This window comes from Staurois parvus, unplaced genomic scaffold, assembly GCF_062004578.1.
Source record: "Staurois parvus isolate SC_StPar_1 unplaced genomic scaffold, SC_StPar_1.0 ptg000564l, whole genome shotgun sequence".
Classification (NCBI taxonomy): Eukaryota; Metazoa; Chordata; class Amphibia; order Anura; family Ranidae; genus Staurois; species Staurois parvus.
The window spans coordinates 11,016,812-11,036,564 of NW_028318360.1; the positions used below are offsets into that span (position 1 = coordinate 11,016,812).

The following is a 19,753-nucleotide window of genomic DNA, read 5'->3' on the forward strand; positions in this document are numbered from 1 at the left end:
CTGATAGGTGATGGTATTTAAATCCTATCTCTATATTGTGTACGTGTTCTTGCATGCGTTCTTTCAGACTTCTCTTTGTACGACCTATATATAGATAATTGCAGGGACATTTTAAGGCATACACTACACCTGTACTATCACAAGAAATGAATTGATCTATTTTATATTGTTTGCCGTTCCTTGGATTTGTAAATGATTCTCTATGTCTTGGATTTGAATGTGTTTTCCTACAACTGTAGCACCGACCACATTTATAAAACCCGGTTCCACTAAAGAAATTTAAAGTACTTTTCAGAGTTTGGGGGGGTTCTAACACATTTTTGACTACTCGGTCACGGATATTTGGTGCTCTTTTATAAATAAACCTGGGTTGTTCTTTAACTACATTCTTCAAGGTTTTATCGAGTTGGAGTATGTTCCAATGTTTATTTATAATTTTCTGAACATCTCTATATTGTCTACTATATGGTAATACTATGGATAATTCTTGTTCTTGTTCTCTGATTTTTAATTTCTTCTTACCCTCTAACAATGTTGTTCTATCTATAAGTTCTATTTTACCTCTTTCATCCAATATCGTTTCTTTCTTATAACCCTTGTCTACAAATCTTTGAACCAGTATTTGACTTTGTTTTCTGTAATCTTCAATATTAGTACAGTTGCGTCGTAACCTATAAAATTGTCCCCTTGGTACATTTTTGATCCATGGTCTGTAATGGCAGCTACTAACCGGGATATATGAATTACGATCAGTTTTTTTGAAATAATTTTTTGTTATTATCCCTTCATCCGTGTTCACTAAAGTGAGATCTAGAAAGTGTATTTCTTTCTCATTGATGTTCCAACTCAATACAATATTTTTAACATTCATATTCAGATTATGATAATAATCAATCAGTGATACTGTATCACCTTTCCACAATATTAGGATGTCATCAATGAATCTGCCATATACAACTATATTGCTATTGATATTGGAGAATACTACTTCTTCCTCCCATTTAGCCATGTAAAGATTGGCAATACTGGGTGCAAAACGGGCGCCCATGGCAACTCCCCTTATCTGCAAGTAGTATTCTCCCTTATACCAAAAATAGTTATGGCTGAGACAAAATCTGATACATTTAATCAAAAATTTAATTTGTTTCTTAGAGAGAGTAGAATATTTATTCAAAGCCCAAGTTGCTGCCTCCATTGCTCCTACATGATCAATTATGGTATAAAGTGAAGAGACGTCTGCTGTACTTAAAATTAAGTTATTATTCTTTTCCACTGTCTGCACAATATTAATCACATGTGTGGTATCTTTTATGTATGCTTTTGTTTTCTCTACTAAGGGTTGAAGAAATTGATCTATATACTGTCCAATTCTAGATAGTAGCCCATCTATACCATTAACTATGGGTCTCATGGGGGGATCTTCTAAACTTTTATGTATTTTTGGTATTGAGTACAAAACTGGTATCTTACTAACTGAGGGCACCAGGTAATTTGCTTCCTTATCATCCAAAATACTTCTTTGTTTTCCATACAGTATTAATTTACTCAATTCTGTTTTATATAACTTAGTGGGGTTATTAGTCAATTTGCAGTATATATCAGTATCACCTAACATTTTACTCATGGACTTTTCATAGGAATCTTTCGATAATAACACTATTCCCCCCCCCTTGTCTGCTGGTCTCACTACTATGTTGTTTCTATCTTGCAGAGATTTAATTCCTTTATTTATATCAGATTCTCCTTTAAACGTTTTGATTTTCAGTTCTTCTATATCTTTCATCACCATTTTCTTAAAATTATTTATGTATAGATTATCTTTATTTTTGGGATTGAATACTGATTTATTTTTCAACGTTCTATGTTGTATATTTCCAATGCTCTGATTATTGGTAGCAATGGGATTCTGTATAAAGTATTTTTTTAAATTTAATTTTCTTATGAATTTTTGTACACTTATATACGTTTCAAATTTGTTCAATTTATTAGTTGGCGCAAACTTCAGACCTCTATCCAATGTTTTAATCTCATCACTATTTAATTGAATACCACTTAAATTGTATATGCCAATTTAAGTGGTATTCAATTAAATAGTGATGAGATTAAAACATTGGATAGAGGTCTGAAGTTTGCGCCAACTAATAAATTGAACAAATTTGAAACGTATATAAGTGTACAAAAATTCATAAGAAAATTAAATTTAAAAAAATACTTTATACAGAATCCCATTGCTACCAATAATCAGAGCATTGGAAATATACAACATAGAACGTTGAAAAATAAATCAGTATTCAATCCCAAAAATAAAAATAATCTATACATAAATAATTTTAAGAAAATGGTGATGAAAGATATAGAAGAACTGAAAATCAAAACGTTTAAAGGAGAATCTGATATAAATAAAGGAATTAAATCTCTGCAAGATAGAAACAACATAGTAGTGAGACCAGCAGACAAGGGGGGGGGAATAGTGTTATTATCGAAAGATTCCTATGAAAAGTCCATGAGTAAAATGTTAGGTGATACTGATATATACTGCAAATTGACTAATAACCCCACTAAGTTATATAAAACAGAATTGAGTAAATTAATACTGTATGGAAAACAAAGAAGTATTTTGGATGATAAGGAAGCAAATTACCTGGTGCCCTCAGTTAGTAAGATACCAGTTTTGTACTCAATACCAAAAATACATAAAAGTTTAGAAGATCCCCCCATGAGACCCATAGTTAATGGTATAGATGGGCTACTATCTAGAATTGGACAGTATATAGATCAATTTCTTCAACCCTTAGTAGAGAAAACAAAAGCATACATAAAAGATACCACACATGTGATTAATATTGTGCAGACAGTGGAAAAGAATAATAACTTAATTTTAAGTACAGCAGACGTCTCTTCACTTTATACCATAATTGATCATGTAGGAGCAATGGAGGCAGCAACTTGGGCTTTGAATAAATATTCTACTCTCCCTAAGAAACAAATTAAATTTTTGATTAAATGTATCAGATTTTGTCTCAGCCATAACTATTTTTGGTATAAGGGAGAATACTACTTGCAGATAAGGGGAGTTGCCATGGGCGCCCGTTTTGCACCCAGTATTGCCAATCTTTACATGGCTAAATGGGAGGAAGAAGTAGTATTCTCCAATATCAATAGCAATATAGTTGTATATGGCAGATTCATTGATGACATCCTAATATTGTGGAAAGGTGATACAGTATCACTGATTGATTATTATCATAATCTGAATATGAATGTTAAAAATATTGTATTGAGTTGGAACATCAATGAGAAAGAAATACACTTTCTAGATCTCACTTTAGTGAACACGGATGAAGGGATAATAACAAAAAATTATTTCAAAAAAACTGATCGTAATTCATATATCCCGGTTAGTAGCTGCCATTACAGACCATGGATCAAAAATGTACCAAGGGGACAATTTTATAGGTTACGACGCAACTGTACTAATATTGAAGATTACAGAAAACAAAGTCAAATACTGGTTCAAAGATTTGTAGACAAGGGTTATAAGAAAGAAACGATATTGGATGAAAGAGGTAAAATAGAACTTATAGATAGAACAACATTGTTAGAGGGTAAGAAGAAATTAAAAATCAGAGAACAAGAACAAGAATTATCCATAGTATTACCATATAGTAGACAATATAGAGATGTTCAGAAAATTATAAATAAACATTGGAACATACTCCAACTCGATAAAACCTTGAAGAATGTAGTTAAAGAACAACCCAGGTTTATTTATAAAAGAGCACCAAATATCCGTGACCGAGTAGTCAAAAATGTGTTAGAACCCCCCCAAACTCTGAAAAGTACTTTAAATTTCTTTAGTGGAACCGGGTTTTATAAATGTGGTCGGTGCTACAGTTGTAGGAAAACACATTCAAATCCAAGACATAGAGAATCATTTACAAATCCAAGGAACGGCAAACAATATAAAATAGATCAATTCATTTCTTGTGATAGTACAGGTGTAGTGTATGCCTTAAAATGTCCCTGCAATTATCTATATATAGGTCGTACAAAGAGAAGTCTGAAAGAACGCATGCAAGAACACGTACACAATATAGAGATAGGATTTAAATACCATCACCTATCAGTACATTTCAAAACGCACCACAATCAAGATGCAGATAAAATTGAATTTTGGGGTATCACTAAACAGTTTTCACACTGGAGAGGGGATAATTTAGTACGTGAAATAAGTAAAAAAGAATCATTTTGGATTTATGAGTTGGGTAGTTTAGCGCCAGGAGGATTAAACAAAGATTTTGATTTATCATGTTTTATTAGTGATATATAGATTGGGGAATGTGCGCCGGATTCACTAATGATATATATACATGTGTGTATATACATAGCAGTGGGATGGGGTGTGGTGATAGTGGGACTCACTTTGGTCCCACTGTGCGGACACCTTAATATATTAGTTTCCCATTAATATGGACATTTTTTATATATACATGTGTGTGTTGGCATATGGACCGGTGCATATTTTTCAATCAATTATATATAATTTTTAACATTTTTATAATATTTTGGAATTTATTATATATTTTTTATTTTTATTCTTATGCATTTATTGTAATATGGATTAAATTAATGTATTTTTGTAATTTGTAATTTAATTTTATATGTTTTATAATTTGCCGATATTTGTATATTTCATAAAGAGATGTACTTATGATGTGGGATATTCCATAAAGAGATGTATTCATGATGTGGGATAAAAATAGATTAATCTGAGCTGACTGCGGGGTTGTGATGTTATGTACCCCTCTGGGATGATTACAGTGTTGTCAGAATCACAAAAAAGCAAGGCATTTATCTCTAGGAAAATGGCTGCCCCCATTAGATAGTCAACAAAATGGCGGAGCCGTGCTTTATAAGCCGGCAACACACGAGTGACCGACCAATCAAATCCCCCTGATGAAGCCACGTGACCAGTGGCGTAACGCGTAGGGGTGGGACTGTATACGTCACTCGGAGGGAGTCAGTCCGTTTGCCGGACCACGAGCGCACAGCTCCGACAGTCAGCGGCAGTCTGGGATAACAGTTGTACTACCACTATCCGAATATATGTGAGTGCCACACCTGTAAGCAAATTAAAGTCAAGCTTTTAAAACGATAAAGCACCATGTCAGGATCTTTTTTATATATGGAGAACCGCATGGAGACAGGAAGACAGAGGAGTGGCACCCTATGAGAGGAGATTTTTTCCATAGCATATGTCGCATTCCATGGATATCTTATAAACAGGAGTTCTTAACAAGCAGGTTCCAAAGGAGGTGAACCGCAAGCTTTAATAGCCTAATTGCAGGCTATCTATGAGGTGAGCGCACATCTTCACTTGAGGGAGGAGTCACAAGCAGTCACCGATTTAATGTTATTGAAGATTTTTTCAGCACAAAGTCACTTTTTGGGACATTAATTTTATATTATATATATAATTATATATATTTTTTATTATTTATTATATTTTATATATTTGGTCATTCATCACTGTTCTATGCACATGGTTTATTTGAGTTGATTTAAAAGATTCACAAGTATAAGTATTAATGTTCATTAATACACATCTTTCACATATATTGATTGAAAGGTTGAGAGCGCAACACTATATTTATTTTAATTTTACGTTTTTCACATTGGTAGTTATGTGCTAGAGGTTTGCGATCCAACAATAGGAATTTTTTATTTATCATTTGGCTCGCAAGATTTCTTTCAAATAATTGAGTGTAAATTTGCTGTCCCCTCAAAATAACTCAACACACAGCCATTAAAAGGGGCGGACTGACAACTCATGGGGCCCCCGGGCAATAGGGGATCATGGGGCCCCTGTGTCCTTGCCCAAACTCAAAAAAGCCCATGAAAAAGGTACCAGGGGCATCTCATGGGGCCCCCTATTGACCCCGGGCCCTCGGGCAGTGCCCGAGTTTCCAAATGGTCAGTCCGCCCCTGGCCATTAATGTCTAAATCGCTGGCAATAAAAGTGAGTACACCCCTAAGTGAAAATGCCGAATTAGCCATTTTCCCTCCCCGATGTCATGTGACTGGTTAGTGTTACAAGGTCTCAGGTGTGAATGGGGAGCAAGTGTGTTAAATTTTGTGTTATTTCTCTCACTCTCTCATACTGGTCACTGGAAGTTCAACATGGCACCTCATGGCAAAGAACTCTCTGAGGACCTGAAAAAAAAGAATTGTTGCTCTACATAAAGATGGCCTAGGCTATAAAAAGATTGCCAAGACCCTGAAACTGAGCTGCAGCACGGTGGTCAGCCTGTCAGTGCTCAGACCATACGCCGCACACTGCATCAAATTGGTCTGCATGGCTGTCATCCCAGAAGGAAGCCTCTTCTAAAGATGATGCACAAGAAAGCCTGCAAACAGTTTGCTGAAGACTAGCAGACTAAGGACATGGATTACTGGAACCATGTCCTGTGGTCTGATGAGACCAAGATAAGCTTATTTGGTTCAGATGGTGTCAAGCGTTTGTGGCGGCAACCAGGTGAGGAGTACAAAGACAAGCATGATGGTGGGAGTGTCATGGTCTGGGGCTGCATGAGTGCTGCCGGCACTGGGGAGCTACAGTTCATTGAGGGAACCATGAATGCCAACATGTACTGTGATATACTGTAGCAGAGCATGATCCCTCCCTTCGGAGACTGGGCCACAGGGCAGTATTCTAAAATGATAATGACCCCAAACACACCTCCAAGATGACCACTGCCTTGCTAAAGAATCTGAGGGTAAAGGTGATGGACTGGCCAAGCATGTCTCCAGACCTAAACCCTATTGAGCATCTGTGGGGCATCCTCAAATGGAAGGTGGAAGAGCACAAGGTCTCTAACATCCACCAGCTCCGTGATGTCGTCTTGGAGGAGTGGAAGAGGACTCCAGTGGCAACCTGTGAAGCTCTGGTGAACTCCATGCCCAAGAGGGTTAAGGCAGTGCTGGAAAATAATGGTGGCCACACAAAATATTGACACTTTGGGCCCAATTTGGACATTTTCACTTAGGGGTGTACTCACTTTTGTTGCCAGCGGTTTAGACATTAATGGCTGTGTGTTGAGTTATTTTGAGGGGACAGCAAATTTACACTGTTATACAAGCTGTACACTCACTACTTTACATTTTAGCAGAATGTCATTTCTGAAGTGTTGTCTCATGAAAAGATAAAATATTTACAAAAATGTGAGGGGTATACTCACTTCTGGGAGATAATATATACAGTGGGGATCGAAAGTTTGGGCACCCCAGCTAAAAATTTGTATTAATGTGCATAAAGAAGCCAAGGAAAGATGGAAAGATCTCCAAAAGGCATCAAATTACAGATTATACATTCTTATAATATGTCAACAAAAGTTAGATTTTATTTCCATCATTTACACTTTCAAAATAACAGAAAACAAAAAAATGGCGCCTGCAAAAGTTTGGGCACCCTGCAGAGTTAATATCTTGTACTGCCCCCTTTGGCAAGTATCACAGCTTGTAAACGCTTTTTGTAGCCAGCCAAGAGTCTTTCAATTCTTGTTTGAGGTATCTTTGCCCATTCTTCCTTACAAAAGTCTTCCAGTTCTTTGAGATTTCTGGGCTGTCTGTCACGCACTGCTCTTTTAAGGTCTATCCATAGATTTTCAATTATGTTGAGGTCAGGAGATTGTGAAGGCCATGGCAAAACCTTCAGTTTACGCCTCTTGATGTAATCCCCCGTGGATTTCGAGGTGTGTTTAGGATCATTATCCATTTGTAGAAGCCATCTTCTCTTTAACTTCAGCTTTTTCACAAATGGCATCAAGTTACCATCCAAAATTTGCTGAAATTTTATTGAATCCATTTTTCCTTCTACTCGTGAGATGTTCCCTGTGCCACTGGCTGCAACATAACCCCAAAGCATGATTGATCCAACCCCATGCTTAACAGTTGGACAGAGGTTCTTTTCATTAAATTCTGTGCCCCTTCTTCTCCAAACGTACCTGTGCTTATTCCGGCCAAAAAGTTCAATTTTAACCTCATCGGTCCACAGAACTTGTTTCCAAAATGCATCAGGCTTGTCTATATGTTCATTTGCAAAGTTCAAACGATGATTTTTGTGGTGAGGACGTAGAAGAGGTTTTCTTCTGATGACGCTTCCATGAAGACCATATTTGTACAAGTATCTCTTTATAGTGGAATAGTGTACCACAACTCCAGTGTCTGCCAGATCTTTCTGGAGGGATCGTGCAGTCAAACGTGGGTTTTGAACTGTTTTTCTCACAATCCTGCGAGCTGTTCTGTCTGATATTTTTCTTGGTCTTCCAGATCTTGCTTTAACTTCCACTGTTCCTGATGACTGCCATTTCTTAATTATATTCCGAACAGAGGATATTGACATCTGAAAACGCTTTGCTATCTTCTTATAGCCTTCTCCAGCTTTGTGAGCGTCAACTATTTTCAGTTTCAGTTTTCTAGACAACTGCTTAGAAGAACCCATGGTGCTGATTGTTGGGGCAAGGTCAGATGAGTCTGGGCATTTAAAACCTTTGAGATTGACATCACCTGGTGTTCCCAGACGATGATTGAGAACAATCCATGACACTGGCAGGTCTCAGCTTTGCAAAGGGGGCAGTGCATGCTATAAATTCTGCAGGGTGCCCAAACTTTTGCAGATGCCATTTTTTTGTTTTCTGTTATTTTGAAAGTGTAAATGATGGAAATAAAATCTAACTTTTGTTGACATATTATAAGAATGTCTAATCTGTAATTTGATGCCTTTTGGAGATTTTTCCATCTTTCCTTGGCTGCTTTATGCACATTAATACAAATTTTTAGCTGGGGTGCCCAAACTTTCGATCCCCACTGTATATATATATATAGAGAGAGAGAGAGAACATTATTTCTATTACAGGTAAGGATTAAAGGATTACAGAGATGTCAGCTCACTGACCTCACCTTATTGATTGGACATTGAGGAAGCAGCAGAAAACTGATGTATGATTGGTTGACACTGCCTACCCTCCCACTGACAGTTTCCTGTGCCTAAAAATATGCGTAGGGATTTTTAATAGCACATAATTACATTTACCTGGAGTCCAGATTTATTTTCTGTCAGCAGTGCACACACATTTGAACTGTTTTTTTCCTTAATTAGCCTTAAAATCAGACATTGTGGACATCAAGCCTGCTAACATGGAAGACTTGACAGAAGTGATCACAGCAGCAGAATTTCATCCCTTTCACTGCAACCTTTTTGTGTACAGCACCAGCAAAGGATCACTGAGGCTGTGCGACATGAGGGCATCTGCACTCTGCGACAAGCATTGCAAGCGTAAGTCTACTGGGATGCACAGAGCTGCTGCATATGGTAACAAAACGTTAAATGTTTAGTGGGGGTGTGCCCAAATCAACATCTAATATTTTGCACACATCACAAAAAGTAAGACTCAGAGAAACGATGTGCTATTTTGTTGTAGTTTTAATCTTTATTATCTAGTGATTAAAGTTAAACTTCAGACACAAAATCTTTATTTAGATCTACTCTTTGATAGTTACAGAGAATTAAAATCCACTCTGCATCAAATGCCTTTGAAAACCAAGATATTTCCTTGTAAAATTAGTAGTGACATCATCACTTACGTAATCTGCGCAGAGAGCAGAGCTGTGGGAGGGGCTCCAGCAGGTCCCACCTACTACAGGCTTCCTGCAGAAAACTACAGGGGGTGGTGGAGGCAAGGCCCATCACCCTGAACGAAGTGAGAGAACAGCAGTAACCGGTCTTTATTACAGTAATTTTCTGAACAGAGGCAAAGTTCATACTGGATTACTGCACTGATCTGGAACAAATACACAAAGCACACCAAGATTTAAGGAACATACACAAGGTTCTTGTGTATTGGCGTCATGGAGTAGATTTACTAAAACTGGAGCACTCAGAATCTGGTGCAGCTGTGCATGGTAGCCAATCACCTTCTGACTTCAGCTTTTTCAGTTAAGCTTTGGCAATACAACCTAGAAGCTGATTGGTTTCTATGCAGAGCTGTACCAGATTTTCCATTCTTCAGTTATAGTAAAGAAACCCCCATGCATTTAGCCAGAGTTCAACTTTAAAGATAAACTGTGGCATATTTGCAGTGAGTTATCATTTGAATGTTTACATTAAATATTTTTTCATATCAATGGTGTCAGCGGGAAGTGTCGATAGTTCCAAAATAACTCCTAGGTGGGCATCTTAGCGAACGCAATATACAGGGATATGGGAAATGGTATTGACACACGCACATACACACACCCACACAGGGTGAACGGGATGGATTGGTGTCTTTATTCAGCCTTACCATCTATGTAACTATTGTGACAGTGCAATGCCCTATCATGGTGTTACAAGGATGTTATGTCACCCAGGATTCTTAACTTGGCAGGTTGAGGAGCTCCAGGGAGCTTGTTTGTTTTAGAGGAAACAGTTTTTTCAGCTTCCCCACTGTTTGGTAAAATCTGGTTTGGGGCCTGGAGCCTGGATATTTCCTAGTGATCTTCATGGGAAGAAATTTCCAATCCTTGGCACTTTGTTTAAAACGTTTGAGGACCTCTGTGCTAAAGTGATGGAACCAATGGCCCCTACCATGTAAACTACATATCTTAGCTATTTGCATAATAATGCAATTGTTTAATATTGCTACTGCTTTGTGCTATTTGTGTAGTTCACCCCAGAGCCATTTGTTCCATCTTTGTGATTTGGTGATCCTAGCTGACACTGAGCGCCCTATTGTGAAATACCAGAATCCCCCGTGCTGTTGCAGGGACTGTAGACTGACATCAGATCAGGTCATTTTAGAACAGTTGTGCTGGAGTGTGGATCCAAAATAGTGTTCAAAAAGACCACACACTGCTAGTTCACTAAATGATATATGATATCGTACTGGTAGTGAAAATTGTAATCATTCACATGAACAAAATGTCTCTTACAAACTACTAATGAATGCTGACCTTTTAGGTGTATGTATTATGCCAACATTTGCTTCAGTTGTGTTGCTCATGGTCTGTGAGGCATTCCAGCGTGTTGGTTGTTCCAGGCAGCACTCCAAATATGAAGTTGTAATAGAGAACACCCATATGAAGAACTGCCTCGTTGCTTACATCTGTTAGCCAGAGTGATGGGGGAGTCAGAGACACAAAACTAGTGCTGAGGTCTAATGGATGTGCAGCAGTGATATCGGTAATGAGCTGCAAGTGCAGCAGTAGCTGTGTTGTTTGACAGACTGGAGATAATACTTTTTTGAGACCTCCCTAGATGTCTTTAAAGAGGAACTTCAGTCAAAGCTTATACATTTCAGAAAAAAACACCTTCAGCATATTAAATGATTGTTTATGACATTTAGCTCCTTCATTTATAAAAATCAGGTGTTTTTCTATGGTAAAATTATAATATTACTGCGCTCAACCCATTTCTGAAGGCAGCCATTTTAACTGAATCCAGCACCTGTTCTGTACCGGGAATGCAGCTACCTCTTTGTCCATCATGCAATGTTAAATCACACGCCTGTGCACTGACACCTGTCCAGCCTCTCTGCCAGTCCTAGCCAGCCTTCATCTTCTCTGCCCTCCTCCACCGTCTTCTGCCCTCCTCCGCCATCACAGTGAAATATCAAACAAAAAAAAGTGCCCAAAGACTCCTGGGATTTGTGACTATGATATCCCAAGAGTCAATGGGAGTAGAGTCCATACGTCATTCGCCTAGGCAAATGAAGGAAGAACTAGTTAACCACTTCAGCTCCAAGCCTATTCTCACACTTTTCTCCTACGTTTCTCCTACATACAAAAAGAACATTGGGGAACTGGAGAAAGTACAGAGAAGGGCAGCCAAACTGATAAGAGGCATGGAGGAGCTCAGCTATGAGGAAAGATTAGAGGAATTGAATTTATTCTCTCTTGAGAAGAGGAGATTAAGGGGGGATATGATCACCATGTATAAATACATCAGTGGTTCATATAGTGAACTCGGTGTAGAGTTATTCACCCTGAGGTCATCACAGAGGACAAGGGGGAACTCTTTACGTCTGGAGGAAAAGAAATGTAATCTCCAAACACGGAAAGGTTTCTTCACAGTGAGAGCTGTGAATATGTGGAATAGACTTCCTCAAGAGTTGGTTCTGGCCAGCTCAGTGGATTGCTTTAAAAAAGGCCTGGATTCTTTCTTAGATACACAGAATATAACTGGATACTAACATTTATAGGTAAAGTTGATCCAGGGAATATCCGATTGCCTCTTGGGGGATCAGGAAGGGATTTTTTCCCCTGCAGGAGCAAATTGGATCATTCTTTGCAGGTTTTTTTTTTCCCTTCCTCTGGGTCAACTCTGGGTATAGGATTATATTTTTTTTTTTTTTGTAATGGTTGAACTGGATGGACTTTTTTCTTTTTTCAGCCAGACTAACTTTGTAACTATGTAAAAATCTGCATTGTTCGGCTAAAAAATTACTTAAAACCCCCAAACAATATATTTTGTTTAAGCAGAGGCCCTAGAGAATGAAACATGGTGGATGTTGCTATTTTTTTTTATGTCACACGGTATTTGCTCAACAGTTTTTCAAATGCAATTTTGTGGGAAAAAAGTTTAATCAATTGTAATGCACAAAAACCTCACACATGTGGTGTGATCGCCATTTATGTATGTGTGTGGGACCAATGAGTGTGTTCACTTTTGTGCACGAGCATGGTGGGACCGGGATGCTTCAAAACATTTTTTTTCTGTTTTAGTTGAATTTGTTTTTTACATCGTAACTTTATTTTTTTATCACTTTTATTGCTATCACAAGGGATGCACAACGTTGTGATAGCTGGAGCAGTGACAGGCCCTCTTTATGGAGAGATCCCCGATCTCTCCTCTGCCCTTAAGAACATCTAATGAAACTGAGATTGGTTTGATCAGATGCTTTCACAAGCAAAACTCGTAATGCAAATACTCGTAGCTTCCGGTTTCTTATACCATAGAGATGATCGGGGACATTCTGGTCCTCAGTAATCAATAATAATCTGGCGGAACCACTGGCTTCAGTCTCGGACTCCCGAACTCCTGGTGGAACCCCCCAGTGGGACCCCTTCTATCGCCTGTAAAATCTATCCAGCATCGCTAGGATGGCTTTTACATTTAATCCTACCTCTGGCAGAAAAAAGATACTGGGATGATGACTGTAGCTGCTGGCATCATCCCGGTATAACCACTTCAACCTTGCGTCGTATTGGTAAATCAAGGAGGCTGAAGTGGTTAAAAATTATTTTTGGACGCACAAAAATGTTATTTTTACATACATTTGCATTATAAAAGGGGGAGAGGATTCCAATGCAATTAACTTTAAAAAGAGACTGAAGGTCAACTTTAAAGGCATCATATGTTTTCAATGTTTTTGTTGTTTTAGCTAAGTATGGTGTAGTTATGTTCCTTGTTGTGTTTGCTTGAATTACCTTGTAATGATGGGCCCCACATATGGCTGCAGTTTGTAGTGCCATGGCTGATCAAACCCCCTATGTTCATGTATTCATTCACCTAGCTTGTCCATTCACTAAAGGGATAGGCAAATGCCTGTTCTAGGTCCTGCTGTGTCCCCAAGTCATGCCTCGCCATTTCTTCCGCGTCAAATCAATTGTGGCAGTGCTAATGTGATGAACCATGTCTCTTCTCTTCATTGCTCTGCCTGCTTGTGTCTGTTTAAGATCTAATTATTATCCTGAATACACGCAGAAGACTAGAATTACTTACTTTTTTTGTTCAACCAGAGGGTTGAATGAACAAAAACTGACAGATTCTCGCATCCACACGAGCGATGTGGATGCAGAGATCTCTCCTGCTACGCTATTTTATTTTGGTGGCAGGAGGCTGGGTTCCTCTACCTTGCCAGAATACACAGATCAGAGCTGTAGCCATTGGCTCCAAAGGCTGATCTAATGCTGGTTTTCCATCAGGACCATTCAACAGAAATCAGTCTAACGTCTGGCTTCTGTTGTACAGACAGCGGTACACACAAAGTGAAATTTTGCCAGTTCCTGCTGAACCAGCCATATATCAATTTGTGCGTCCCAGCCTCTAGGGACCCAGGGATTGTAGTATACAGTCAGGTCCATAAATATTGGGACATCGACACAATTCTAACATTTTTGGCTCTATACACCACCACAATGGATTTGAAATGACACGAACAAGATGTGCTTTAACTGCAGACTGTCAGCTTTAATTTGAGGGTATTTACATCCAAATCAGGTGAACAGTGTTGAAATTACAACACTTTGCATATGTGCCTCCCACTTCTTAAGGGACCAAAAGTAATGGGACAGAATAATAATCATAAATCAAACTTTCACTTTTTAATACTTGGTTGCAAATCCTTTGCAGTCAATTACAGCCTGAAGTCTGGAACACATAGACATCACCAGACGCTGGATTTCATCCCTGGTGATGCTCTGCCAGGCCTCTACTGCAACTGTCTTCAGTTCCTGCTTGTTCTTGGGGCATTTTCCCTTCAGTTTTGTCTTCAGCAAGTGAAATGCATGCTCAATCGGATTCAGGTCAGGTGATTGACTTGTCCATTGCATAACATTCCACTTCTTTCCCTTAAAAAACTCTTTGGTGGCTTTTGCAGTATGCTTTGGGTCATTGTCCATCTGCACTGTGAAGCGGTGTCCAATGAGTTCTAAAGCATTTGGCTGAATATGAGCAGATAATATTACCCGGAACACTTCAGAATTCATCCTGCTGCTTTTGTCAGCAGTCACATCATCAATAAATACAAGAGAACCAGTTCCATTGGCAGCCATACATGCCCACGCCATGACACTACCACCACCATGCTTCACTGATGAGGTGGTATGCTTAGAATCATGAGCAGTTCCTTTCCTTCTCCATACTCTTCTCTTCCCATCACTCTGGTACAAGTTGATCTTGGTCTCATCTGTCCATAGGATGTTGTTCCAGAACTGTGAAGGCTTTTTTAGATGTCGTTTGGCAAACTCTAATCTGGCCTTCCTGTTTTTGAGGCTCACCAATGGTTTCCATCTTGTGGTGAACCCTCTGTATTCACTCTGCTGAAGTCTTCTCTTGATTGTTGACTTTGACACACATACACCTACCTCCTGGAGAGTGTTCCTGATCTGGCCAACTGTTGTGAAGGGTGTTTTCTTCATCAGGGAAAGAATTCTTCGGTCATCCACCACAGTTGTTTTCCGTGGTCTTCCGGGTCTTTTGGTGTTGCTGAGCTCACTGGTGCGTTCCTTCTTTTTAAGAATGTTCCAAACAGTTGTTTTGGCCACGCCTAATGTTTTTGCTATCTATCTGATGGGTTTGTTTTGTTTTTTCAGCCTAATGATGGCTTGCTTCACTGATGGTGACAGCACTTTGGATCTCATCTTGAGAGTTGACAGCAACAGATTCCAAATGCAAATAGCACACTTGAAATGAACTCTGGACCTTTTATCTGCTCATTGTAATTGGGATAATGAGGGAATAACACACACCTGGCCATGGAACAGCTAAGAAGCCAATTGTCCCATTACTTTTGGTCCCTTAAAAAGTGGGAGGCACATATGCAAACTGTTGTAATTCCTACACCGTTCACCTGATTTGGATGTAAATACCCTCAAATTAAAGCTGACAGTCTGCAGTTAAATTACATCTTGTTCGTTTAATTTCAAATCCATTGTGGTGATGTATAGAGCCAAAAATGTTAGAATTATGTCGATGTCCCAATATTTATGGACCTGACTGTATATAGTGTCCTCACAGGAAGTGTCAGTACCTAGACTACAGACAAAAGTCATGCATTAACCTGTGCAGTGCCATGCTGCATACCTCATGTTTGAACACAAACAGAAATTTCTGACACTAGAATGTGAACATTTACTCTTACATAGTTACATAGTTAGTCTGGATGAAAAAAGACAAATATCCATCCAGTTCAACCATTAAAAAAAAAAAGTTATAATCCTATACCCAGAGTTGATCCAGAGGGAGGCAAAAAACCCCCAGCAAAGCATGATCCAATTTGCTCCTGCAGGGGAAAAGATTCCTTCCTGATCCCCTGAGAGGCAATCAGATATTCCCTGGATCAACATTACCTATAAATGTTAGTATCCAGTTATATTCTGTGTATCTAAGATAGACTCCAGGACGTTTTTAAAGCAATCCACTGAGCTGGCCAGAACCAACTTTTGAGGGAGTCTATTCCACATTTTCACAGCTCTCACTGTGAAGAAACCTTTCCGTGTTTGGAGATTACATTTCTTTTCCTCCAGATGTAAAGAGTGCCCCCTTGTCCTCTGTGATGATCTCACGGTGAATAGCTCTAAACCAAGTTCACTATATAAACCACTGATGTATTTATACATGTTGATCATATCCTCCCCACCCCCAATCTCCTGTTCTCAAGAGAGAATACATTCAGTTCCTCTAATCTTTCCTCATAGCTGAGCTCATCCATGCCTCGTATCAGTTTAGTTGCCCTTCTCTGTACTTTCTCCAGTTCCCCAATGTTCTTTTTGTGAATTGGTGCCCAAAACTGAACTGCATATTCCAGATGAGGTGTTACTAATGATTTGTACCGGGGTAATATGATATCTCTCTCTCTGGAGTCTATACCTCTTTTAATACAAGAGAGGATTTTGCTCGCTTTAGAAACCGCAGCTTGGCATTGCATGCCATTATTAAGCTTGTGATCTACCAGAACCCCCAGATCCTTCTCCACCATTGATTCCCCCAGTTGTACCCCCCCCCAGTATGTATGATACATGCATATTCTTAGCCCCCAAGTGCATAACCTTACATTTATCAACATTAAACATCATTTGCCACATAGTCGCCCAATTAAACAGTGCATTGAGGTCGGCTTGTAAATTGGAGACATCCTGTAAGGACATTATTCCACTGCACAGCTTGGTGTCATCTGCAAAGACTGAAATGGGATTTATAATCTCAGACCCTATATTGTTTATAAATATATTAAAAAGTAAGGGTCCCAACACTGAACCTAGGGGTACACCACTGATGACCCCAGACCATTCAGAGTATGAATAATTAACCACTACTCTCTGAATACGATCTTTTAGCCAGTTTTCTAATCATTTACATACAGATTTTTCAAAGCCCGTAGACTTTACCTTACACATTAGCTGTGTGTGGGGAACTGTGTCAACGCTTTTGCAAAATCCAAGTATACCACGTCCACCATCACCCCTCTGTTCAAGGTTTTCCTCACCTCCTCATAAAAAAATTTCAGATTTTTTGACAACTTCTGACTTTCATGAATCCATGCTGTCTGTTGCTTAGAATACTTTTTTCCAGCAAGAACTCATCTATGTGGTCTTTTATTAAACTCTCCAGTATCTTCCCAACTATAGAAGTTAAACTAACAGATCTATTTTTATTATTATTATACAGGATTTATATAGCGCCAACAGTTTGCTCAGCACTTTACAATATAATAGGAGACAATACTGCAACAATACAGTTCAATACAAGAGGGATAGGAGGGCCCTGCTCCTTGGAGCTTACAATCTAGGAATATAATTACTTAGTAAAGATTTTGACCCCTTTTTAAATATTGGCACCACATTGGCCTTACACCAGTCCAGTGGTACTTTGCCAGTCATTAAAGAGTCCCTAAAAATTAGAAACAATGGTTTGAAATGATAGAGCTCGATTCTTTAAGGACCCGTGGATGTATGCCATCCGGTCCAGGTGCTTTATTCACCTTTATTCTGTCTAAATATTTTTTGATCATATCACTTGTGGATCATCTGGGGCTGTGTCAATACCATGCCCATTATGGACAAGAGCTCCCCCATGCTCCTTTGTATACACAGAGCTGAAGAAGGTATTTAATAAATTTGCCTTCTCTTTGTCCCCAGTCACCCACTCTAGATTATTTGTAAAGGGCCTAAATGCTCGGACCGGACCTTTTTACTATTAATATATTTGAAGAATTTTTTGGGGTTGGTCCTGCTATCTTTTGCAATCTGTCGTTCGGTTTCAATTTTTGGGGCCTTTATTTCCTTTTTGCATATTCTGTTATATTCTTTGTAGTGTTTAAATGATGATAGCGCTCCTTCATTTTTATATTTAATAAAAGCTCTTTTCTTATTATCTATAGCTTTTTTAACTTTGGCCGTAAGCCACATAGGTTTGATTTTTAGCCTTTTAAGATTGTTGCCTGTGAGAATATATTTTGGAGTGTGTCCACATACAGTCTTTTTGAAGAACTCCCATTTTTGTGTTGTGTTCATTAATGCCAATTTTCCCTCCCAGTCTAAGTCTTGGAGAGCAGCTCTCAGCCTTGGAAAATTAGCTCTCTTAAAATTGAGCGTTTTTATTTTTCCCATATGTGCTTGCTGTTTACAGCTAACAATAAATGAAATCATGTTATGCTCACTGCTACCCAGATGTTCTTTTACATGGACATTTGTAATAAGCTCTGCATGGTTTGAGATTACCAGGTCCAGCAGAGCATCATTCCTAGTTGGGGCCTCTATGAACTGTACCACAAAATTGTCCTGTAATAGGCTTAACAATGTTTGCTCTTTAACCGTTCCTGCAGTACCATTACTCCAGTCAATTTCCAGGTAGTTAAAATCCCCCATTATTATCACTGTCCCAGCCCTTGCAGCCTTTTCGATCTGTGCAAGGAGCTGAGTCTCCACCTCCTCATTAACACTGGAAGGCCTATAATAAACTCCAATGATTACCTTTGTAGTACGCACCCCCATGTGCAGTTCTACCCATAATGCTTCAGCCTCATCACACTCTCCATCAACTAGGTCCTCTTTCACAGTCGCTCTGAGATCACTTCTCACATAGAGATAGACACCACACCTTTCCTATTTACTCCGTCTCTGCGAAAGAGAACATGGCCATGGCTCTACTGTAGGCTGTGCATACAGGACAAATTACACCATGAAACTACATGGTCAATGCACATCTTATGCAAGTATAAACCTCAAGGTGCAAGTAGGAAGGGTTACAATGCCTTTAATCCAATGATATTATGGAGCCCAGAGACTTTGGATCAGCGTGACAGCCAGGCGACGAGCATTTTCAGAAGTATAAGCAAGCAAATGCAGCCTCCACATTTTTCATGCCAGGTTGAATATCTTGGTATATAATCATTTGAAATGTCCAACTGACTGTGTCCTGGAGTGCATTTCTGTATGGGCAGGATTAGTGGTTAACTTTCTCTATAGGCCAGTACTGCAATACCGCTCATACTGCTCCTGAAAAAGTGCTCTTTTGAATGCAGTCTCTGCATTGTCAGTTGACATCTTGCAAGGCTGTCCCTTGTTATCAGCACCTTACACGCAAGCATACACCGAAGCAATGGGGTGCAATTATAAATGATTGTCTAATGGTCTAATGAGAACCAGAATGACAGCAAATATCCAGCTCTTGCTGTATAATGTTTTTGAAGCATGGTCACAATGTAAGTGCTCCTTTTACTGCAGGTAGCACAGTCCTAAAATAAAGATAATATATGCAAATGGCACAGAAATATGAAGCATCCTGTGCTAGTGAGGGTTCGCCCACAGCAGTCTATAAACAGCACAGCGTACATGTCTAAATGAGCAGACGACAGCAGAGGAGACAGTGCAGAGAGGTAACAGGGTATTATTCATTACACTCTGCTGATGGCTGCAGGGAAGCATGTCAATCTTGTGCCACGTAAGGGAAATAACTTGTTATAAGTAATATTTTAATATTATTATCGCGGAAAAT

General features: G+C 39.0%; 1 protein-coding gene across 4 annotated transcripts in view; it reads left to right on the forward strand.

The window, feature by feature from the left end:
• PPP2R2C (protein phosphatase 2 regulatory subunit Bgamma) overlaps window positions 1-19,753 on the forward strand; it is a 236,908-nt gene that overhangs the window by 193,509 nt on the left and 23,646 nt on the right. For all 4 annotated transcript variants that reach the window (XM_089691602.1, XM_089691604.1, XM_089691600.1 and 1 more), the window contains one exon: window positions 9,170-9,334. In XM_089691602.1, the coding sequence (XP_089547728.1) occupies window positions 9,170-9,334 (165 nt within the window). The remainder of the gene's footprint in view (window positions 1-9,169; window positions 9,335-19,753) is intronic.